This window comes from Canis lupus, chromosome 17 (genome assembly GCF_003254725.2).
Source record: "Canis lupus dingo isolate Sandy chromosome 17, ASM325472v2, whole genome shotgun sequence".
NCBI classification, from domain to species: domain Eukaryota; kingdom Metazoa; phylum Chordata; class Mammalia; order Carnivora; family Canidae; genus Canis; species Canis lupus.
In genome coordinates, this window is record NC_064259.1 from 39,684,260 (window position 1) to 39,706,799 (window position 22,540).

The following is a 22,540-nucleotide window of genomic DNA, read 5'->3' on the forward strand; positions in this document are numbered from 1 at the left end:
GGGAGCCTACTTCTCCCTCAGCCTGCATCTCTGCCTCTCTCTCTGTGTACCTCTAATGAATAAATAAAATCTTTAAAAAAAAAAAAAAAAAAAGCTGGCCTGGGTAGTTATTGGGGGGAATGTGTCCTAGGAAGGAAACTTACAGGGCTAAGTTGGCCCCAATCAACAGTGGTGGACACAAAGACCCCAGGTTAAACCTGCAACTCAGAGTCAAGCTTGACCTCTGGCCATTGGTGGGGTGAAGCTGACAGAGCCAAGGATTGAATGAGGAGAGAAGAGAAAGGGAAGTCAAGACAAGGGGTATTTGTGGAACTTCTGCTGGGTGCCTGCTGCTGTGGCTCTAGGCAAATATAGCAAGGAGGACTGGGAGCTGAGGGTGTGTTTGAGGAATAAGACCTGGGAGCCCGCCAGGGAGGACTATGACCCAGCACGTGGAGGCAAGCTAAGTGTAGAAGACGCTGGTCCATTGGCAGTGGAGGGCCTTCCTGAGTGGAGGCACAAAGAAGGCAGGAGGAGGCCAGTAGGCCCCAGGTGTGGTGGGCCCTCCAGACCAGGCAAGTGAGAGCAGGTCCAGTCCACCGGGCAGCATCGTCACAGGGTCTGGGCTGGAGAACGTCCTGGTGCCTACTTCTCTACCCTTTGTTCCCCTCACCCGTCTCCTCTTCTCAGGGGAACATCTGTTTATGACATTGCAGCTTGTAGAACTGCTCTCCACCCATTCTTAACAACCAGAACTGAGTCCACAGGCTCCCTTCCCTCTTTCTGAGTCTTGACACTCACTGGCTCTGCCACTCACCTTGGCAGTGATCTCTGACTCCTCCCCTTCTTATGACCTTCACATTCAGTTCAGTAGTCTTTGTGTGAGTTATCTCTGATAAGAACCATTTATCTTGCAATGTCTCCCTACTTCTCTTATCTCCACCCCTCACGCAGGAATCTTTGGAGGCTTCCTTTGTTGAGTTCAAATTCCACAGCCTCAGCTACTGTTCTCAGCTCCCCATCCCTTCCTCCCACTTGACCGTGCCTCTTACTTTCCCCAGCGTTCCAGCTGAGACAGCCATCCCCATCAGCTCCACCTCCCCTCCCACAGATCCTTCTTGTCCATTCCTGCCTGTCTACCCCCACCTTGGGGAGACCTCCTGTCCTTGTGTCCTCTAGCCAAAGCCTGCTTGTTTTTCTATGTCCATTATATGCCTTTGCTCCTCTTTTGTTGGGATTAGAACCAAGGATTTGTGGCCCAGATTATAATGATGATCCTTATCATGAGCAAATGTCACAGAAAAGACTGGAATAAGAGAGTGATAGAGTGACCATGGTAGTCTCTGGGTTCTAGGCAGTTGGTCATCTTTTTCTTCCTACTTAAAAAAATATATTCTCCTATTTTCTAGGAGAAGCCTGTGCTATGCTATAATTAAACAAAAAACATAAACTATTATGTTTTCTAGAGCATGGATTCCAGTGAGAAAGAGGCTGAAGGGCAGGCTACCGTTCAGGAAGGCCACAGTTGGGTGGGCCCAGGTAGGTGGCATCGGCAGGATGGGGAGGTAGAAAGCACAGTAGTTAATTCAGATCTGGATTTGAATCTCAGCTCTGCACCTCACTCTATAACCCTGGGCAAGTTAGTTAACCCTCTGAGTTTCTACATATGCTAGTTGTATGGCCTTGGGGAACGAATTTAGCTAAGTCTGATGATTCATTCAACAACTTTAATAACTATGGAACTATGTGCCAAGAACGATTCTGGATACTGCAGTCTTGCTATACCCAATTCATACAAAGTCTCCACCCTCATGGAGTTTCTAGAGGGAGAGGCAGATAATAAACAACCAAGAAAGATGTAATATCTTATGCTTATATGTGCACACACGTACACAAACACATATATGATATCCCAGGTCGTGATTAAGTGCTATGAAGAGAATATAAAGGGTCTAGAGGTTGGAGTGTGGAGGGGTTTGCTATCTTAAATAGGATAGTAGTTTAGGGAGGTCTCACTGAGGAGGTGACATCTAAGCAGACATCCAAAGAAATGAGAGGGCCAGCTCTGTGAGTGCCGGGGGAGAGAATTTCAACCCAGGACAGCAAGCAGTGCCAAGGCCTCCAGGCAGGAGTGGGCTGCAGGTCTGAGGAGCAGCCACAAACCCAGTATGGCAGGAGCCAAGGAGGGGGAGTGGCAGGAGATGAAGGCCGGGAGAGGTGGTGGGCCAGAGGATGCAGAGCCAGGTAGGCCATGGTCAAGACTTCTGTGGCTAAGAATAGTGTAGCAAGAGGAGCAGTGGTGGAGGTATCTTGAAGGCAGAGGCAACGGGATTTGCTGATATACTGACTGTGGAGTGTGAGTAAAAGAAACATCAAGGAAGAGTCCTTGAACCAAGTCTGGTCTGAGCACTGGAAGAATGAAGGTGCCATGCAGCTATTTACTGAGATTGGGAAGTGTCACGTGCCTGTTTCAGCCTCTCAGTAAGCAATGCCATGATGGGACTGGCCCTGTAGTTCTTATAATGATTGCAACACACCTTTCAGCAGTAACTGTCAGGAAATTTTTTTTTTTTTTTTTTAACGAGGGTTTATTACTTACAGGACCTGGAAATTACATAGCATGCTTGGGGTCACAGAGTGAGATCACAGGAAGAGAGAGAGAAAGGGAAAGAGAATGCACATGTAGGCCTGGGGTGAAGGGCGGAGGCCTAGGCTTTCACAGACTCACTCTGTGTCGGTGAATTTAAAACATAAGAGTGAGAATTTAAAGCACAAGAAAAGAAAAAGCAAGGGACCCAAATGATCAGTTATCAAAGCCAACCAAAATCTGTAAAACAAAGGAGCCTCAGTCCAGGGAGTGGCCTGGTTCTTGGTCTAGTCCTGTAGCTGGCAATGTAAAGTGGATGCCTCTTGGAAGTGATACCTTAGCCCTCTGAGCTTAAGTCAGGCACTTGCATTACAAAAAAAAAAAAAGAAGAAAGAAGAAAGAAGAAAGAAGAAGGTCAATGGCCAGAGTTTCCACCACAGGAAGGCTGTGGAAGGAGCAGGCTGAGGGGCCCAATAAATTTTTGATTTTGGATAGTGTGTTGGCCATGTCTATTAGATGTCCAGGTCAAGGCATTGAGTAGACAGTTGGGTACTCAAGCTGGGAGTTTAGGGGACAGGCTAAGGCTGGAGATGTAAACATAGTTGCTGTCAGCACAGACATGGACCTCCTTCCCTGACCCTGGATAAGGTCATCTAATGTGAACAGGGACAGAGCAAAAAGAATGACAGAGTCCTGGGGCCCTCCAATGTTAGATATCAGGAAGATGACAAGGAATCAGAAAAATATATAGAGAAGGAGGAGCCCATAAAATAAAGGGGAACCTGGAAGGAGTGAAGGCCCAGAGGCCAGGTGAGATTGTGTTCACTAACCATGAACCGTTGTGCTGTTGTTGCTAGTATTGGTGGGCTGACTTCAGGCTCTATGTGGGTGATACTATCATTACTTTATCAACAATTTTTCTAGAGGAATGCTATCTATTATGGCTATATTAAAGAAAGGCCACCATTTTCAATGGTCAATGGTTCAACAAACCAATTCCAACCAATTTAATGCAACAGTAATTCTGCTCTCCGAATTATGTTTATCCTGACCCCACACAGCCACCTGTGATGGAAATCCAGAGAGAACAAGGCAGTGGGGGCAGGGCAGAGCAGGGCTTGAGAGGAGGCTGCATTTGGAATCCTTGGAAAGCAGATGGGGGCCTGAGATCCCACAAGAGAGTTTTGGTCTCAGGGGAGGCTGGTGAGAGTTAGGTGAAGTCCTGGACCCAGACCAGGTGCTCTGGTCATCACGATGGTGACACCTTGAGCAGAATGAGGAAGTGGGCAGAGGAGCCATGTTGTTGGAACAGACAAGTTCTTCTGTGAGTACATTGGATCTCTGGCATCTGGTGGAGCTTCCAGCTTCCTTCTGTGATCTCTGACCAGTTGCATCTTAGATTTGCCATTCCCTCACCCTTTTCCACACTCAGGTCTCTCCCTTTCTGATTGTAGCCCCCAACTGCCGCCTGTTCTGGCCCCCCAGCAGCACAGCCTCTGATCCTCTGGTCATGGTCACAGGCCTCCCTTCTAGGGGCCCCTTACCCCACTAGTGTCCTCACTCCCACGGCAGCATGGAGACTGAATTCACACAGCAGCCACGGCAGATACTTTCTGTTCTCTAAAGAAATAAAGTCTCCCTCTTGTTCCTGCTGCATCACTAAACAGGCACAGCTCATACTTTTCAAAGCCACTGTCCCTTCTTATGACCCTGTTTCCTCAGAGCCTAATCACTCTGGGCACATTGTAACCTTCAAAGAGATCTGCTTTACTGAAGCACACCTTTACACACAGGACGGAACAGGAGGGTGCACCAGGGCTCGCCCCAGAGAAACCCTGAGGCTCACAGAGGTGGGGGTGGGGTGGGGAAGAACAGAGAGGAGAAGGGGATCACAAGGGAGGCCACCACTTCAGCTGGACAACTGTGTACTTTGCATTTCAAGGAGGGGAAAATCTCTTTTTGTCACCCAGTTGTAATTTGCAACACTCTATATAGTTCATGGGCAAGGAACAGAATGTCTCACCACAGGATGATTCTACCCCTGAGGTGCCAACCCACGGCCTTGGCCTCCTCAGCATTAGCTGAGCCAACTATGCAAGACAACAACTAAGAATGCACAGGCCTGTGGGTCAGTGAGTCTGGTGGTTGGGCATGTGCGTGTGTCCAGGTAGCAAACTCAGGGCCTTGGGAGGCCCCCGGAAGAACAGCACACCCCCTGCTTCTCTCATTGGGTCTGGCGAGCATTGTTTACCGCTTCTGTGGGGCTGCTGCCCACCCCCCCCCACCCCCCCTTAGAGTCCCGCCTGGAGGCAGTACCAGAAGGCGATCCCCAACCCTGCTCTTGCAACGTTCATAGTCAACAAGAACTCAAGGTCATGTAGAAGGCGAAGGGAGGATATTAGGGAAGTGGAGTCATGGTATGGGAAAACCAGGGTGCCCCAGGTTGAAGTTTGAGTCCTCGAGTCTCCTTCACATCCTGGCTCGTCAGCTCGCTGTCTGAGAAAGGAGGCCAACGCCATTTGTTCTTCATTTGTTCTTCGCTCTTGCCTCGGGCATCCAGCGAAGTAACAGGTGGAGGAGGGTGGTGAAGGGGAGAGAACTGGAACGTGGGCCTGCTGCGGGAAGTTAATCTCTGGTGGCTTCCTGGCCATTCTCAGGGAGTGGTCAAAGCAGGGGAGTTTATCCTTCCTCATCCCAAGCAGAAAAGCTAAGCAAGATGTGACCTCGCTATGCCAGCTCTGATAATCAAAAATCCCATGGTTAATCTAGCCTGTCTCCGAAAAGATACATAAGAAACTGGTAACCCTGCTTTTCTCTGGGGAGGAGAGCAGGGCAGCTAAGCAAATATATGGGAGGGATCCTGTCTTTCTCTGTGTTGTACTCTTATGCCTTTTAAATGTAATACCATGGGGGGGATCCCTGGGTGGTGCAGCGGTTTGGCGCCTGCCTTTGGCCCAGGGCACGATCCTGGAGACCTGGGATCGAATCCCACATCGGGCTCCCGGTGCATGGAGCCTGCTTCTCCCTCTGCCTGTGTTTCTGCCCCTCTCTCTCTCTCTCTCTCTCTGTGACTATCATAAATAAATTTAAAAAAATTAAAAAAAATAAATGTAATACCATGGGATTAGACTATCTCATAAAAAATAAATATAATTCCAACCTAAAAGTGGTTCCAGGAGCTGGTTTGAGGTTAGGACAGGGGCAGGAGCTGGCTTTGCCCGGACTGCTCTCCCTTAGAGACACCTTCTCTAAGGGTGAGCGGTCGGGGATTGCTGGGAGAGTAGACCAAAGGGCTCACACCGCCCTGCTGGCGGTCCTGGGGTGGCCCCTGGAGCCGGCGTGTTCTCGGAGTCCTGATGAGAAAGGCACGCCTGCCTTTCCCTTCGCCTCCAGCTCCAGCACAGCGCTTTCTGCCAGGCCTGTCAGCGAGGGTGGGCGGGCGCAGTTGGCCCAGGCCGTACTGTCCGGTGCAGAGCACTGTGTGCTCACCTGCCCGCGGGCCTGGCCGGCCTGAGCTCACGGGGCTCGAAGGTTGCATCAGCAACAAGCGGTGCTGGGAGGGTGCGCAAGGCCACCCAGATGAGTGCACAGCCACCCTGATGAGTGCACAGGCCCCCAGAGAGGCTCAGGCACAGCTGAGGGCAAAGGGCAGACCCAAGTAGGATGGGGCAGATGACAAGGAAGGCCTCATTCAGCCCTGGCATCGACAGGGAGGCCAGCAGGGCCACTGTCACTGGTCCCAAGCTGTGACAGTCCTGAAGCTGGCTTCAACCCCAGACACCAACCCCGACCCAGCTGGTGGCAGCCTGAGGGTGTCATACCCCATGAGCCTTTGTCTGAAGGAGGAACTGACACACAGGAGCTGCCACTTCAGGCCTCCGAGTGTCCTTCTCCCCCCCCATCTCTGTGCTCCCAGAATGTCTCCAGGTCTTCCCAGACAGGCTCGGCTCCCAGTGTACCTCCACCCCAAATCCACAACTCGTTCTGCTAGCCTCCTCCACCTGGTCCCCAGGGCCCCTGCGAAAAGTTCCTCTGTTTCACCTGGGTCCCAGTGACAAGCAAGCCTGTCACTGTCACGAAGGCAAACTGAGGATGCAGGAAACCTTATGGGCATGACTTCTGGTTCTGCCCCTTTACCCTTTCTGGCTTTAGCTGCTTCCTCTGGGGCTTCCCTGCCTCCTGGTATCTCCCTTGGAGCATGAGTTAATTCATGAAAGCACTTTGTAAAAGGTGGCACACATCATCCATGTTCTGTTAGTACACATCATGTTATTATCCCCAGCCTGAGGGTTAAGGGGTGCCCAGAACCTCCCTGAACAAGTCCCTGGAAGCAGAGCTCTGGGTCCCTGCTCTGTTCACAGGCTGCAGGTGTGGGGGAGCTGGGATGACTCAGAAATACCCAGTGCTACGCTGGCTCCCAGCAGCACCTGTTCCCAGATCCTTTCCTGAGGATCTGTTTCCAGAAGGAATGGAGATAGAGACCTAGGAGGGCTAAGGCAATGGGGAATGAATGGTTATGTTTTCCAGAGCATGCAGGGGTACAAGAAGCTCCCCATACCAGAGACTGGCTGAGCTCACCCACCTCTGGCCTTGCATCAGCTGCAGAGCTGGCTGCCAGGCCCTGGGAATTGGGCAGGAGGCTCCCAGGAGCCTCCTGGCCTTGCCTCTTGCTCTCAGGAGAGATTGGCCAGGAGGAGCCGGCAGTCCTGGCGCTCTCCTTGGGCTGTTTCCAGGTCAGCCAGCTGCCCCAACTCCCAGCTTTCCGGGCAGCATATGGTGTATGTGATCAAGGACAGGCACAGCTGAGGACCTTGGGAGGTCATCCGGCCTGGCCAAGGTCTCCTTGCTGGAAACCTTCCTAAAGTTAGTGGTGTCTCCCAGGTAAATTCGGGGACTTTGGAGCTGGTTTCTCTCTGGCTCCTGACCTCAACTTTAAAAATTACCTTCTACCAACAGCATCAGGTGCTACAGATGTGGACAGGATGTGTATCACGGAGACTTCTAATGTGGCCTTTCATCACACTTGACTTATTAATGATTCACCTCAAGGCTGGATGTGACAGGAGGTTCGTGGAGGGGATTTTCTCCCCAGTGTTTGGGATTTATGGAATCCATGAGAATTACCTGGCACCTCCTCTCTCCCTGGATCCTTTTGGGATACAGAAGTGCATATTCGTCGGGGAGAGGAGTCTATTTTATTTTATTTTTATTTTTTATTTTTTTAAATTTTTTTTTATTATTTATTTTTATGATAGGCACACAGTGAGAGAGAGAGGCAGAGACACAGGCAGAGGGAGAAGCAGGCTCCATGCACCGGGAGCCCAACGTGGGATTCGATCCCGGGTCTCCAGGATCGCGCCCTGGGCCAAAGGCAGGAGCCAAACCGCTGCGCCACCCAGGGATCCCGGGGAGTCTATTTTAAATGTAAGTGCAAAGCCAGCTCCTCTTCATCTCCCCTCTTCCTGGAGCTTCTCAAAGGGGCGTGCAGAGTTTTTGAGCACTCTGGAGGGCACCTATCAGCCCTCCTCACTCTCTGGCCAGTGAACTCTTATCAGCCTCCTCCTGCTGCAAACCCATTGGGGCGACTATCTGTGATGTCCTGAGAGCTGAGCTGAGGGCAGTGGGCAAAGGAAAGGAAAGCCCAGAGGGCCAGAGCAGAGAGGGCAGGTGAGGGGGCAGGGACACAAGGGCTCATGGCTCATGGGGAGCCTGAGTCATCCCTAACCTAGCACTTCTGGCCTCTCCTGGACTCAGTTTCCAAGTCTCCCTCACTTCTTCTCCATCTCTAGGCCTTACCCCTAGTGGAGGTGGTGCTAGAGAAGAAAATGGACCCCACTCCCCCAGTCACAGACTCCTCTTTCTTCCTTGGGCCTTAATTTCCTCATCTGCAACAGGAGGAGACAGGACAAGATGGCTCCAGAGCTGTAGGAGTCCATGATAGCATTCTTTTGCTAGAACTTTTTCTTTCAATATTCTCCCCATACCCCCCATGCAGACCCTGCCTTGGTGTTTGTTCTTGAGATTTTGCTCCTGGTCTCTGACCTTCTGCCTTAACTTCCAGGCTTTTATGGAGCCTGGGCTGATCCACTCATTATCTCAGGGCAAACATTAGGCTATTCCAAACCTACGTTTGCCTTTTATAAGCTGTATCTCCTGGGTTTTCATTTACTCTCAAGTGCACTGTGAAGGGGGCACTTCTCTGCAAGGAGCACAGAAGGCCAGCTCAGCCCGAGAGGGCAAACCACATAGGGCTGAGCAGGGTGGGCTGCAGGGGATGAGGTCAGAAGCAGAGAGCGCTGGGGGAAGCAGGCCAGGCTATGAGAGACAAAGTTCCAGGCAGCATGCAATGAGCCCCAGGCCCTGAAGAACTTGGGTTATGGAGGTTGGAAAGGCCCTTAGAAGTTACCTAAGCCAAGTACCCTGCCCCTCCTATTCCATTTTAAAAATGAGGCCCAGGGCAGCCCTGGTGGCACAGCGGTTTAGCGCCGCCTGCAGCCCAGGGTGTGATCCTGGTGACCCGGGATCGAGTCCCACGTCAGGCTCCCTGAATGGAGCCTGCTTCTCCCTCTGCCTGTGTCTCTGCCTCTCTCTCTCTCTCTCTGTGTCTCTCATGAATAAATAAATAAAATCTTTAAAAAAGGGGGGGGGGCGGGGACGACTGGTGGCTAAGCGGTTGAGCATCTGCCTTTGGTTCAGAGCATGATCCCAGGGTTCTGGGATCGAGTCCCACATCTGGCTCCCTGCATGGAGCCTACTTCTCCCTCTGCCTGTGTCTCTGCCTTTCTCTATGTGTCTCTCATGAATAAATAAGATCTTTAAAAAAAAAAAGAAAAGAAAAAATAAAAAAATAAAAATAAAAATGAGGCCCAGTACAAGAAAGTGACCTAAAAGAAAGTATAATTTGTATTTCCCCTATCCTGGTGGAAAGAGCTGTTTCTTACATCCTCTGATTTGCAGGTCCTTAGAGATTGAGAGTGTAAGTGGAGGGGAGTCCTAAAGTAGGTGTGGAGGGGGAACAGGATGCTAGTTCAGGGCTTGGCACATAATATGCACTCAGTAAATAAGTAAATAGTTGTGATTGATGTGTGGGATGTAGTGTAGTTTATAGTAGATCTAGAGCCAGAAAGACAAGTTTAAACTCTGGTTCTACCACTAACTGCTCTGTGCTTCAGAAAAATCCCTGATGCCCCCGCCAAACTTCAAACACACAAGTACCTGTGGTGGGCAGGAGTCTTCTTTACAAATATCGGAAGGCATACTCCCACTAGCTTAAACCAAAAACAAAATTTCTAGCTCATAAGATGGGAAAGGCACTATAGCAAAATCTGTGGCCTTGGGGCAAGACCCAGTGTCTCCAAGATTCTTGCTCCTTATCTTTGCCTAACTTTTGCAGATAGGCTCTGTCCATGTGATGGGAAAGGTGGCCAACTCAGGCTTGGAGAGATGGCTTCTCTCTTAACATCAATATATCCATCTCAGAGAAGGCTTTGATTGGGCCTGCTTTGGCCCTAGCAAGACCTAGGTCACATGCCTGGTCCTGTGGTCGGGGGAGGTGGATGGTGTCACCAGGAGGAGGGGGATGGAAAAGCCAGGTGGGCAGACAAGACAATAATCACAGTACCTACAGTATGTAAAGATTGAGTACACACCCATGCATGCATGTCTGTGTGTGTTGGGGAGACTGAAGGCAGAAAGAGCCCCTGCAAAAGGAGCATGGAGGTGGGACCAAAACCAAGCTTGGCCTATTTATAGGATTATCATTAGGTACCAATCATTTGGCTCCACTCTATGTCAGGTTCCACATTAGGCTAAGTATGTTACATAAATCATTTCCCATTCTGACAATAACCCTAAGAAGTAAGTATCATTAGCCCCATTTTAGAAGTAAAGAGAGTTGCTGGAAGGGAGGTGGGTGGGGGATGGAGTAACTGGGTGATGGGCATTAAGTAGGGCACTTGATGTAATTGATGCACTGTGTATCACATGCAACTGACAAATCATTAAATTCTACCCTGGAAACTAAGGATAGAGTATATGTTAACTAAACTGAATTTAAATAAAGAATCTTGTAAAAAAAAAAAAAAGAGAGAGAGAGAGACAGACAGACAGACTTTAAGGACACACAGGCAGTGAGTAAACTGAGCCAGATTCAAATGTGGGTCCTTCAGACTCCAGAGCCCATGTTTTTGCCCGAGGTCAGGCTGTTTGCTTTAGAAACCAAAGCTGAAAGTGTGCGGGATGGTTGCAGAGAGCACACTCTGAGCCCCAGCAGGTTGGTCTTGCCAGGGTGTGTAGCCACAACTTTCACGTATTTCCCGGCTGCATACTTCCTCTGCTCTGCATCCTACAGGCCCTTCTTGGCAAATGGAGACAGGCAAACCACTTGTGGCAATACATGGGCTTCTTCACCAAATGGCATTTCTTCCAGACTTGATCCCCCAACTGTGTGTGACCCTGCCTGGAGTTTTCTGGAGTCTGGCCTGTTAGGTGAGAGGAAATGAGGCTGGGGTGTTTGGAGGGACACTGGCATGGCAAAAAATCAAAGGAGGTCATCTCTCACCTAAATCATGGAAATATCTGCAGCCTCTAATTGTTCTCCCTGTCTCTGTGCTGTCTCTCCAACCCACTAGCACATTGCAGCTAGAGAGACCCTCCTAAAATATGTTTCTTCCTGCACTTACCCCTGCTCTGAGCCTCAATGGCTCCCCTTTGCCCACACTCATTATGGAGCAGCTTCCCAGGCTGCTCTGGATGTAGTGCCCCCCCCCCCAACTTCTCCAGATTTCTCTTTTACCACTACCCCTCATCCTTGGGAGTGCAAAAGACTTGGAACAGTAGGATGGCAACAAACCATATGTGGTGACTTTAATTTAATTAAATTCAATTGTAATGAAAAATTCAGTTCCTCAATTACACTAGTCACATTTCAAGGGCTCAATAACCTCTTGTGCTAGTGGCTACTATACTGGACAATGAAGATATAGAATGTTCCTGTCATCACATAAATTTCTAAGTTGGACTTTTCTCTTACAAAGAAAGCTCTGATCAAGGAATGTTAACAGCTTTAGAGGAATCCAGGGTAGATCTGACTTATTCCATAACTTTTTTCTTTTTCTTTTTCTTTTTTTATGCAGTGACTCTTTTGACAAATATTTGGCACCTACTGTATTCCTGAATACACAATAGCGGGCAGTAGTAGCTTGGTCCCTTCTTAGGAGTGAAAAGACAGTTGCTAGAAGGTGTCCCAAGTTTGGGGTGTCCAGGTTTGGGGATCTGGGAAGGCTTCCTGGAACAGAGGACATCTAAATGTGACTAGACTAAACTGAGTGGCTCTCTAGATCAAGCCTTTTAGGCCCTCAGAGGCCCTTACCACAGGCTGTTCCCACTGCCTGGACCGCTCTTCCTCTCTTTTTCCCAGGGAGGGAAGGACTGAGGCCAGTTCCTTAGAGATAGCCCTCCAGCGGGGACCAAGCAGAGTGTTCTGCCACTAAGATCTCTGAGCTGTGGCCTCTGCTCCCCTCGCAGGCCAGCCGGCTTTGGGGCTACACAAATTCAGGGCTAGGAAAAGTGGGCCCTGGGGTAGAAGGCTCAAGGAGAAGTCAAAGCTGAAACTCTGGTGGGAGATGAGAGACCAAGACTGTACCCGGAGGCCAACACAAAGGCTGGGCTCTCCACGCCCTCCAGTCCCCGAGTGAGTCCTGGCCTGGGTCAGGCTGGGGCAAGCGTGCGGGGCCAGGCCACGCCCACCTGGGGGCGGAGGGAGGCCGCCTGGGCTCGCCCCTCCCTGCCCGCCGCCCCGGCCAGAGCCCCCACGGCTCAGCCCCTCTCCACGTCACACGGCTCTGCCCGCGCTGGCCTGGCCCGGTGCCACCTGCCCACGCTGCTCTTCTCCCCGTGGCCTGGCCCGAAACTGCACCCCTGCTGGGACGTGGACGTGGCAGGCATGGACCCCAATTCCCGGGCGCTGGGCTGGGAGAGGGCGCTCGGCGGGGCCCGTCAGGCCCTGCAGCGTCCGGAGCTCGCCTCCCCGAAGCCTCCTCCCCTAGGACAATTGCGGGGGGACCAGGATCTCCGCTCTTCTTAGGAAATTAGGGGGACGGTAGTGTCAGGGCCGGCAGCGCCCGGCACCGCGCCAACGCCCCTGCGCCCGGCCTGGCCCCGCGTCGCGCTTGCACCCCACGGCGCGCGCGCTCCCGTCGGGGCCTCCGCACCCTCCGCGGCTCCCTGCTTCCCAGAGCCCGCGGCCGGCGGGAGGCGGGAGGCGGGAGGCGGGAGGCGGGGCCGGGGGGAGGGCTGGAGGCAGGGGGTCCGGCCCCCCGGGCCAGCCCGAGCGCCCCGCGGGCGCAGAGACGCCCTTTGTCTGGCGGCGCTCGCTCGGGGCTTCTGCGCAGTCACGGTCACATGGCGCTTCCGGCACGGGGTGTTCCGGGCGCCGCGCCAGGGCCTGGGGACGCCCCCGCCCCCCTCCCCGCGCGCCCCCTCCGCGCGCCCCCTCCGCGCGCCCCTCCCCGCGCCCCCCCCGCGGACCTCGGACCCCCAGGCGCCCCGAGGCGGCCTGGACCTTCGTCGCCGCGGCCCGCCGGCAGCTCTGCTCCCTGGCCTCTTGTCTTCCCTGAGCTCCACCCTTGGGCCCTCTGTAGCTTTTCATCTTAGGACTGGCGTGTCCAACCCCCAGCTGCCGCCTGGGTCCGCCTGTCTCCCCTACGCTAGACAACACCACGTGGGCAAGACCTGGCTCACCCCTCCGCGGGGCACCACGATACGGCAAATGGGTGGGGGGCAAGTACTTAATTTTAAGTCCGTTCTTACCATTGAGTGGGGCGGTGGAGGCAGCGCCAAGCCTTTCCCACCCATCCCCCACCCCGACCCCCCACAAACAAAATAAAACAAAACCCTGCCGCCCCAGGCTGGCCTCCACCCAATCAGGGACAGAAATGGGGCTGGCCCTTCCCGCCCTGGCCTGGCCCCCACGGCTCCATCACTCCCAGACCCAGTCTGTACCCTGGGACACCTAAGGATTTCGGAGCTTCAGGAAGGCCATCTCTGCCTCGCTCAGCAGATTCAAGAATTCATTCAACAAGCATTTATTGAAAGCCGAGTGTGTACATTGCAACCCAAAATGCCAGCCCTGTGCTAAGCCCACAAGAGAATGTGAAAGGGTTCACTTTGTGTCCAAGCAGTACCCCTGGCTGGCCTCCTGAGGCTCAGCTTCCTGGAGGAGGCCCTTATCCAGAGCAGCTTGGGAGGCCCTAGTAAACGGGGCTACACAGCCATGAGTGGGGCCTGGGAGTGGGGGCCTTGCCTGACCCCAGCTTCCTAGCCTTGGAGATACAGCAGGGAGGGGCAGTGAATATGGGGTGGGGGGCTCAGGGGTTCTGCTTCTGGGTAACCGTTACCAAAGCCTCTCATCCAGGCCTGCAGGGACTGGGGCAAGGGAAGGGGAAGGCTTGGAGGGGTGGAGACCTGGGAGCAGTGAGGGGGAGACAGCCCAAGGTGGCGAGGGCAAAGCGCAGACTATGGGGGCAGAGGTGGGTGTGTATAATCTGCTGGGGCATCAGGGCGTGGTGGGGAAGAGCAGGCAGGTGAGCTGCCGGCTGCCGCTGTGTCTGTCCACAAGAGGCAGGGGGTGCTGTGAGTAGTGCTGGACCATGGCAGCCACAGAGGGGAACAGCTGGACAGGACAGAGGACATCATTGAGCTCCCCCCTCCCAGAGTTTCAGGCTGGGGGCAACTTCCTGAAGGAACTGTGGGACTCTGGGGAGGGGGCTTGCTGATATTTGGAAGTTCCATTGCCATTTTGTGCCCCATTCCAGGCCTCATGCAACTTTCTTGCAACTGCAAGTGAGGGCGTGCTGTTAGCCAGGCTTCTATTTCCGAGGCCTGGTAGAAATAACTCTAGGGCTCTGTGTCTGCCCGGGTCCTCCAGCATGGTCACCTCAGCAAGTATCAGGCACAAAGTCGAGTCTTTGGCACAGACAGACTGGGCCCTGCTCTCCTCCTAACTGGGTTCATGGCAGGCACAAATGCCTGGCCCCCCCCCAACCACACCCCCAACCACACCCCCCACCACCACCCCTGCCTATTCCTGGGCAAACTGAGCCCTGCAGAGGGAGTGTCTCCCCTGCAGGAGAACAGACCTCGGGGAAGGAATTTAAGTCACTGGGCTCTGTCATTTCTACCCAGTCAAGAAAAAAAAATGCAAAATGTGATTTTTCTCCTGGGGAAATGCACCTGGCTGGACCCAGCACCCAGCTCTGCTGTGCCCTCTTGGCTGCTAGTCTCCATCCTCCTCCAGCACCTACCTCCTCATGGTTCCTGCCCTCCCGACCCAGGGCATAGTGGCTCCCGCCATCCAGCCGACGGATGGGAATGTTGAAAACCCGGCCATGCAGAAGCACTGCCAAGGTAAGGGGCTGGGAGCCCTGAGGCTCCGAGCTGGGGCGCACCGTGTAGGCCCCATCCTGTGGAGGAGACCCCATCCATTGACCTCATTCCCAACTGTATCCCTGCAGCCCTGACCCACAATGGCCAGCACATCCCACTGCCCTCCCCACTCCAGCTGCTCAGTCAGCTGGAGCCCCTGAGCAAAACGGTTTCCGAAGAGGCCTGGGGGGTGCTGCAGTTGCCCACCTTTCGGAATCGGAGCAGGGCACTCTCAACAGCATGGCGGTCACGGGTTCCTGAGTACCAGGGCTGACCCAGCAGGCTGCCGTCCTGAACATACACACACAGCCATTCAGAGACGTGCCAGGGCACTGGAGGGGGGCTGGGGAACACAGAACCCTGGGCGGCAGTTATTTGTGGTCACATCTGCCTTCCCCAGACTGGGTCTGCGCAAGCAGAACAAAGATGCGGCTGTGCCTGGTGCCCAGCATGGTGCTGCACACACACGCTCATGTGTTCCTAGCCAATGGTGGACTCCAGCACAAGAGGGTTCCCTGTAGGCCTCCTCCCAGCCCTCTCCCTGCCCCTCCTCACCTCAGCAGCTGGGGTGCTCCAGGTGGGTGCTCTAGAGGAAAGAGAGGATCTCCTTCCTGCCAGAAGAAGCAGATTACAGAGCGGAGGCTGGGGGGGTGGGGTGGGATTAGGCAAAGAAGGCTTTGGGCCCAGCTGCAAAGGGGGGAGAGGTTAGAGGGTGATGCAGGTAGGCCCTGAAGCCCAGAGCAGGGCCTAGCGCTTTACCCCTTCTCTCCAGGTCTCGGGCTCTGATGGGACCTACTAGCTAGGTCACATGTGACCTCCAGGTGGGGGATGATCTTGAGGTACAGGCTGGGAGTTTCCTACTTTGGTGTGGACCCTAAAATTGCCCAGTGGGATCCCCTCAGGCCTGCTCTCAGCTGAAGTCAGAGCTGCAAGGAATCCCACAGCAAAGTGGAGAATGAAGGGCTGGGGGTAGGGGGAGTCTGTGGCCTACAGGGCTGTGGCCAGGGCAGGCTGCCAGGACGGCCTGGAGTCCATGCTCAAGATGCCTGTACTTACCTTTAGAGGTGCCATTCGCGGCTCCCTGGGACATAGGAAGGCTGGTCAGAAGAGACTCGGTCCCGTAGGCCCAACCCTGGGCCCCTGTTCCCTCCCTGAGCCTCCTACCCCCCACCCCAGGTCACTTCTCCCCTGGCTGCTAGCCTCTTACATTCCGAGCTTCCTGGGGGGCTACAGTGGGCCTGTGGGGGCAAGTTGGGAAAGAGAGCTCAGATTTTACCTCCTTTAAGAGAAAGAGCCCAGTGAACCCAGAGATCACAGGGTCAGAGCTGGGAAAGCCACACACACACACACACACACACACACCCTGGTGGGCACTCACTTGGGCACCGCTGATATCCTTGGCAGTGAGATTGGCGGCATCAGGACTTGGGAGCTCGGAGCCTGAGTCAGGGCCAGGACTAAAACAGTGAGGGCAGGCTGGGCTGGGCCGCGCACCAGGCAGGGCCATCCATGCTGACCAGGGAGGGGTGCAGATGCCTGCAGGGCCTGCTGCTTCTCAGCAGCCTGGGCTCTCGGGGAGTCCTTCTAACCAGAAGGAGTGCTGTCCTGCCAGAACAGCTGGGAAGCCCCATGCAGCCCTTGCTTTAAGTGGTCCCCCCTACTGTGCACAGTGGCGGTCAACCTGGACCAAAGGCTAAAGGGTGTCTGAAGGCAAATGTGTATTGGTGGAGTAGTGAGAGAAGCCAAGAGAAGAAGGTAGAGCCAGAATGTGTCCTGTTTTGAGCAGCCGAGGGCCTCAGGGCAGGAGGGATCTGGGATTGAGGGAGGTGTTCACCTGGACTGGGCTCACACTCCAGGTAGAGATCCTCATCAGATTTCTTTGGAAGACCTGGCACCTAAGGGTTTGACCAGTGAGTAGGAGGGAGGATGAAGCCATCACCGGTGTGTGTGGGGAGGGGAGGTGGGATGTGGGGGGACAACTCCCACCCCCCTCACAAGGTGGACCTTTTTCTGAGAGCTAGCTAGAATGATTGAAGTTACTCCTTTGTCTGGGAAGGAGCACCCAGAGGCAGCTTCCCCTTCAGAGGTGCCTGTGGGCCCTGGCTCTCCTAGAATGTGGGTGTCCAGGAGGAGCTCTGGGCAAACTCCTTCCCCAGGAGCACTGGGCGGCACAGGACAGCTGGCTTACACCCTGTCAGGGGCCTCGGGCAAACAGGAAGCTACTGACTCTGCTCTGAGCCTTTTTCCTTGGTTTCATGGATATTTCCTGGCCCTCCCAGGCCCCCTACCCTAATACTGCCAACTTCCTAGCCAGAACCCTAGAGGGTGAATGGGGATGGAGGGGCCACTCACCACTCTGGCAGGTGCAGCCAGCTCTGGAAGGAAAAGGAGAAACCACCAGTCATAAGCACAGGGAGAAAGGAATTCAATGAAACTCAGGCTGGAAGAGTGGAGTGTCCTCGGGACTTGTCTGAGAGGATCCTCAGAGCCAGCTTTGAAGCTCCAGGAGAAAGCCACCCTGAGCTCCGACCACCCCCCTACTTCTCACAACCCCCGGGGTGTTGCTCAGCTTGACTTCCTGAATGATTTGCCAGGCTTGCTCCAAACGACTTCGGGCTGTTTCAAAAATCAAAACCACCCTCGAGGTCATGAAGGTTTACCAACCACTGAGCACAGTAAACGTGAAAGTGCCTCAGGTTAGCTGTTTGACCTTAGAGAGAGATTGTCCTTCCTGGGCCATTTTCAGACGAAAACATGCTGGCTGAGGCCCCTCACTATCCCGACATCCCAGGGTTCTGGGTTCACAGGCCTCAGGGCCCTCTGCACAGGCAGTCCCTGGACAGTGATAGCAATCATGACATGATGGAAACCGAGACTCGTGGCCAAAGGGCCTCTTTGCTTGGGGATGACACTCAGATGGGCTTCAATAGTGAGGGTCCTCCAGGCGGGCAAGGCTGCCCTTCAGATCTCCTCATCCCGGAGCGCCCCTTGCCTGGCACTGGGATGGCAGCAGACGCAGAAGAGGAGCTGGGATTCGGGGACTCTGCTTCTTTGTGATCTTAGGCAAAGCATTTCTGGGCTCCTGTCCTCAGTCTCCCCCTGAACTGCCTGCCTTAGCGAGCATGGGGACTCAGCAGGTAAAAATGAGGACCCACAGGGGGTGGGGGGCAGTGCAGGGACCAGGCAAAGTGGAAAACCAAGTAACCTGAGCTCAAGTCTACCCGGAGGGGGCCAGGATTCCTCACTTCAGGGGGGAGACAGAGCAGGCCTCTGAAAGAGGCAGGACATCCTTCTCACCTTGCTTCCCGAAGGGGAAGGGCTGTCCCTGCTTCCTCGCCTCCCACAGACTCTGTGCTGCCTTCAGCTGTGGGCACAAGGGGGCGGAGAAGGAGGACAGGGTTGGCGGTGGGGGTAGGGAGGGGAACTGAGGCAGGGGAAGGGCGAGGATGGCGGGCTGGGGTGCAGCGAGTTGTATTTATCTGTGTCGCCTGAAACCACGACAGCAAAGAGCTAATGGACAGAGGTGACTCGTTGCCTCTCTTCTTCAGCTCTTCCTTTGTTGTGAATCTCTGCCTGTTTTTCTTTTTATTCCAATAAAATCTATGATGAAAGTGGTAACTTCCGAGACCGTAAGCTTTTCTCAGCACAGCAGGCCTTTCGAGCTGGCACTGATGGCAGCACAGTGAGGGATTTCTTCACTCTCTAGGGAGGGGTCCCCAGGCTCCAGGGAGCCATGGCTGAGCCTGTCCGGCCTTCTCCAGCTCCAGAGGAGGGGTGAGTCCTGGGGGATGCTGACATGCGGGGGTGGGGGGCAGGGAGGGCCAGCCAGGCAGGTGGGAGCCACAGGGGCTAACAGGGCTCCACTTCTGACACATATAATTTTGGGGGGGGCCTCTTGATTGCAGATATGGGGGAATCTTGTAAATGAGATGCTTCTTCGATTTACTCCTTGGGAAATGGTGGCCTGGGTGGGGTGAATGGGGAAGGAGGGACTTGGGGGGGGTTGCTGTTCACCATTGTGGCCTGGGACTTCGGTGGCGGTGACTTGCACAGGCCCAGGGGGCCAGGGTGATCTGGAAAAGGCCCCAAGAATCATGGGTCGGTGGATTCCTCCCACATAGGTTCCAATCTCCCCCCTCCCCCCCACCTAGCCTGTTTCCTCCTCCCCCACTTCCCCTCACTGGCTTCCCCACAGCCCCGTCTCCATGGCAACTGGAGCAGGCCAGTGCTCCTGCCCCCACCTGGCCTAGCGGAGGAGCCCTGGGGGTGGGATGCTAGCAGCAGCCAGGCTCTCCTGGCATCCCTGCCCTTGCTTGAAGAAGTGAGCGATCTCAGAGGAGGCCCCAGGGACCCTGTGGGGCCTCCTGCTTTCCCACTGTTGCCTTGGTGACAGTGCCCCTCTCCCCTTCCCTCTTTTCCTCCTGCCTTTCTCCCTCCTCCCTCTGCCTCTCCTTCATCTCTCTCTCTCTCTCTCTCTCTCTGCCCAGCCCAGAAGCTTCCACAGCTGACAGCTGAGGCCTCCCCTTGCCGCCCCAGTACAGACAAAGGGAGAAGAGGCAAGGCCTGCGCCCTCTTTCCTTGCGGGGATCCTCTGTCCTGCCTCACCAGTCAGCTCCCTGCTTCACCTCCCCAGGCCTCACCCAAGTACAAAGAGTCCTCCTTGGTGCCAGGAAGGTGGGCAGGAGCAAAACTGAACGGCAGAGCCTCACAGGGGGGCAGCTCATATTTATCTTCCTCCTCCTCCTCCTCCTCCTCTTCCTCCTCCTCCTCCTCCTCCTCCTCCTCCTCCTGAGCTTTCTGGAAGGAATAGGAGAGGGGCAGGCACAGTGGTAGCCACGTGGCCTGCCTCCCTCCACCCTAGGCTCAAGCAGCAGCACTTACCTCACATCTCCAGGTCCCTGGCGCAGGCAGAGGAGAGGGGATGGGGGCGTCTTTGTTCCAAGGTGGGGAATCTGGACAGGGGACTGATGAGACTGGCCTCCCCTTCCAGCGCCCTCCAGCCCCCAGTGACGTACTCACTTTCCCCAGTATGAAAAACCATCTGCACTTTTACAGTGGGCCTCACTGCTTCATCCAACTCAAAGGAATTATTTTTCCAGCACTGTAGCAGGGCCAGTGAGGTAGGCATTTTGAAAACAAAGGGGCCTCCCAGCTAAGGGCCTGTTCCACCTATGACAGACCATCCCACCACGTGCACCGCAAATTCTGAGCAAGACAGGTGGAAGAGCTAGGCCCTGGTGACTTAGCAGTATCTGGGCTCTGATGGACAGGAGAGGTCCAGAGCCACATGGAGGAGACTTTATGTGCAGGGGACCCCATTCTTCTGGGCCCCTCTTGCCCACTATCACTTACCTGCACATCTGGGGGGTGGAAGGGGTGGCCCCAACCTGCAACCAGACTCTAGTCAACTCTGTGCAAGAGGCCTTAGAGTTTGTGTCAGCCAGACACTACACAACTCCCAGGACATCCACATCCACGACTATGTGAATGGCACCCCCCACCCCCACCCCTGCTCGGGGGAGTTGTGTGGCAGTCACCTGGGACCAGGGCAGCAGGAAGAACAGTCTGGAGGCAGAGCTAGTACCTGGTGGGTACACAGCTGGAGGAGTTGGTGTCCTAACAAAACTGGTAGTGGGGGAGCACTAGTGCTCCCAGTGGAGCAGAGGTATGTGAAGGTCTCACTGGGCCAGTAGGGGTGTACCCAGGAGAGGGGCAGTGAGGTAGGTAGACAAGAGAGGAGGCAGAGGAAAGAGAGGAGCCTGAGTACTCACCGGAGCTTGCTTCCCCTGAGCTTGTCCTGGAAAGAATCAGGAAGGGGCATTAAGGGGTAGTCAATGCAGATAGGATACCTCTCCCTGGGAAGAGTCCCGGGCCCCCAAGGGTGGGCAGGTCTGTGCACCCCGGGCTGCCCCAGAACCAACTCTCACCATGACCAAGCTGAAGGAGCTATGATTCCTGTGAGCCTAGGCTCTACCACAAATAGCCTAGGGACAGAGGCCCTATTATTCTCATCATTTGCATCTCACAAGCACCAGGAAGATGGGTCTGCTGTGGCCTCTAACCTCAGACCAAGTTGCCCCAGGAGGTTCCTGTAACCTCCCCCACACTGCCTTCCACAGCTGTGGTCCCAGTCTCCAGCCCCTCTGATCCACTGAAGGAAGAGCTCTCCCCTCTGCTCCAGGGCCTCAGGCCCACAAGGCTGGGCCAGTGCTCAGAGGCTTCCTGCAGCTCTCTGATCAATGCTTCCTCCTCCAGGGACTCCAATTCACCCCAGGATCAGCCAGCCTGTCCTTTCCCAACTCACAGAACACATGACATTAATGGGCAAATCTAGTTGAAAATGAGAGATTCTCCTTGCACTTTTCTTAAATGCTTTATGCTTGCTATCTTTCCCTGGTGAACGATGATCAAAGAAATAGAAGTTAGTGAAAAGCTCGGAAATATGCATATGTATTTAGTTCGACAGGTTCCTTTTTTCCTTTTGATGTATTTATTCATTGAGTAAATATTTATCGAACATCCTCTATATGCCAGGCACTGTTCCAGGTGCTGAAGATGTTGTAGAAAAAACAAAGAAGGAAGTATGTGTATTTCCTGCTGGATTCTCACAATAGCCTCATGATGCAAATGCCAGTTTTATCCTTGCTTTTCAGATGAGAGAACTAAGTGTATTAGATTAGGCTACCGTCACAGAATACCACAGGATGGGATGGCTTGAACAACAGAAATTTATTTTCTCACTGTTCTGGAGGCTAGAAGCCCAAGATCAGTATGCCATCAGGGTGAGTTTCTGGGGAAAAGTCTCTTCCTGGCTTGCAGACAGTCAGCTTCTTGCTGTATCCTCACATGGCCTATGCTCTGTGCATAAATGGAGAGAGACACTCTCTGGTATTCTTCTTAAAAGAATACCAGTCTTATTGAATCAGGGCTCCACCTTTATGACCTCATTTAACCTTAATTACCTCCCTAAAGATCCTGTTTTCAAATCCAGTCACACTGGGGATTAGAGCTTCATATGAGTGGAGGATGGGCACAATTCAGTCCAGAGGTTAGAGGCTTTGAGGAATTGAATGACTTTCCCAAGGGCAGACAATTAGTAAGTATTAGAGGTGGGGTTCAACCCAAGGTGTGCCCATCCCAGAGCCTGTGCACTGACCAGTGGACGATCCTGTATCTCATCTAGTGTTGAGTCCTTACTCTTCTCTCCTGTGATGGAATTAGACACAGCAGTAAACATGACCTCCATAAGGAGCCCATCCATGACTTCCAGGTGTTCTGTAATATCTGAGAAGTTTGGGGGTAAAAAAAAAAAAAAAAAAAAAAAAGGCCTGGTGTCTGACTTTGTTTAAACCAAGGATTGATGGGGCAGTTGGGTGGCTCAGTCAGTTAGGTGGCTGTCTCAGACTCAGGTCATGATCCCACGGTCCTGGGATGGAGCTTCACATCAGGCTCCCTGCTCAGTGGGGAGCCTGCCTCTCCTTCTCCCTCTGCCTGCTGCTCCCCCAGCTTGTGCTAGTGTGCTCTTTTGCTCTCTCTCTCTCTGTCAAATAA

At 53.9% G+C, this 22,540-nt stretch overlaps 1 protein-coding gene and 1 long non-coding RNA gene across 6 annotated transcripts; one reads left to right on the forward strand and one right to left on the reverse strand.

The window, feature by feature from the left end:
* The first annotated feature begins 7,211 nt into the window (after window positions 1-7,211).
* On the forward strand, window positions 7,212-12,146 carry LOC125752869 (uncharacterized). Of its 2 annotated transcripts, XR_007403379.1 has the most exons (4): window positions 7,212-7,447; window positions 7,523-7,632; window positions 7,822-7,990; window positions 10,917-12,146. It is a non-coding gene; the product is annotated as an uncharacterized LOC125752869 (long non-coding RNA). The 2 variants fall into 2 exon arrangements; XR_007403378.1 differs by lacking the exon at window positions 7,212-7,447 and having other exon boundaries at window positions 7,458-7,632.
* Window positions 12,147-13,634: 1,488 nt separating this feature from the next.
* Window positions 13,635-20,989, reverse strand: SH2D6 (SH2 domain containing 6). 4 transcript variants are annotated; one of them, XM_025453785.3, is made up of 16 exons: window positions 20,917-20,981; window positions 20,761-20,786; window positions 20,342-20,376; window positions 19,871-19,953; window positions 19,630-19,786; window positions 19,004-19,062; window positions 18,287-18,353; window positions 17,342-17,364; window positions 16,824-16,884; window positions 16,368-16,446; window positions 16,197-16,227; window positions 16,046-16,070; window positions 15,545-15,600; window positions 15,197-15,280; window positions 14,869-15,027; window positions 13,635-14,237 (listed from the first exon to the last, which is right to left on the reverse strand). In XM_025453785.3, exons 1-16 carry the CDS (start codon window positions 20,917-20,919, stop codon window positions 14,121-14,123), a joined length of 1,065 nt encoding a protein of 354 aa, XP_025309570.1. In that variant the 5' UTR covers window positions 20,920-20,981; the 3' UTR covers window positions 13,635-14,120. The 4 variants fall into 4 exon arrangements, with proteins under 4 accessions (XP_025309570.1, XP_035556632.1, XP_025309573.1 ...); XM_035700739.2 differs by having other exon boundaries at window positions 19,871-19,941; window positions 20,917-20,974; XM_025453788.3 differs by lacking the exon at window positions 14,869-15,027 and having other exon boundaries at window positions 20,917-20,989.
* Between the last annotated feature and the right edge of the window lie 1,551 nt (window positions 20,990-22,540).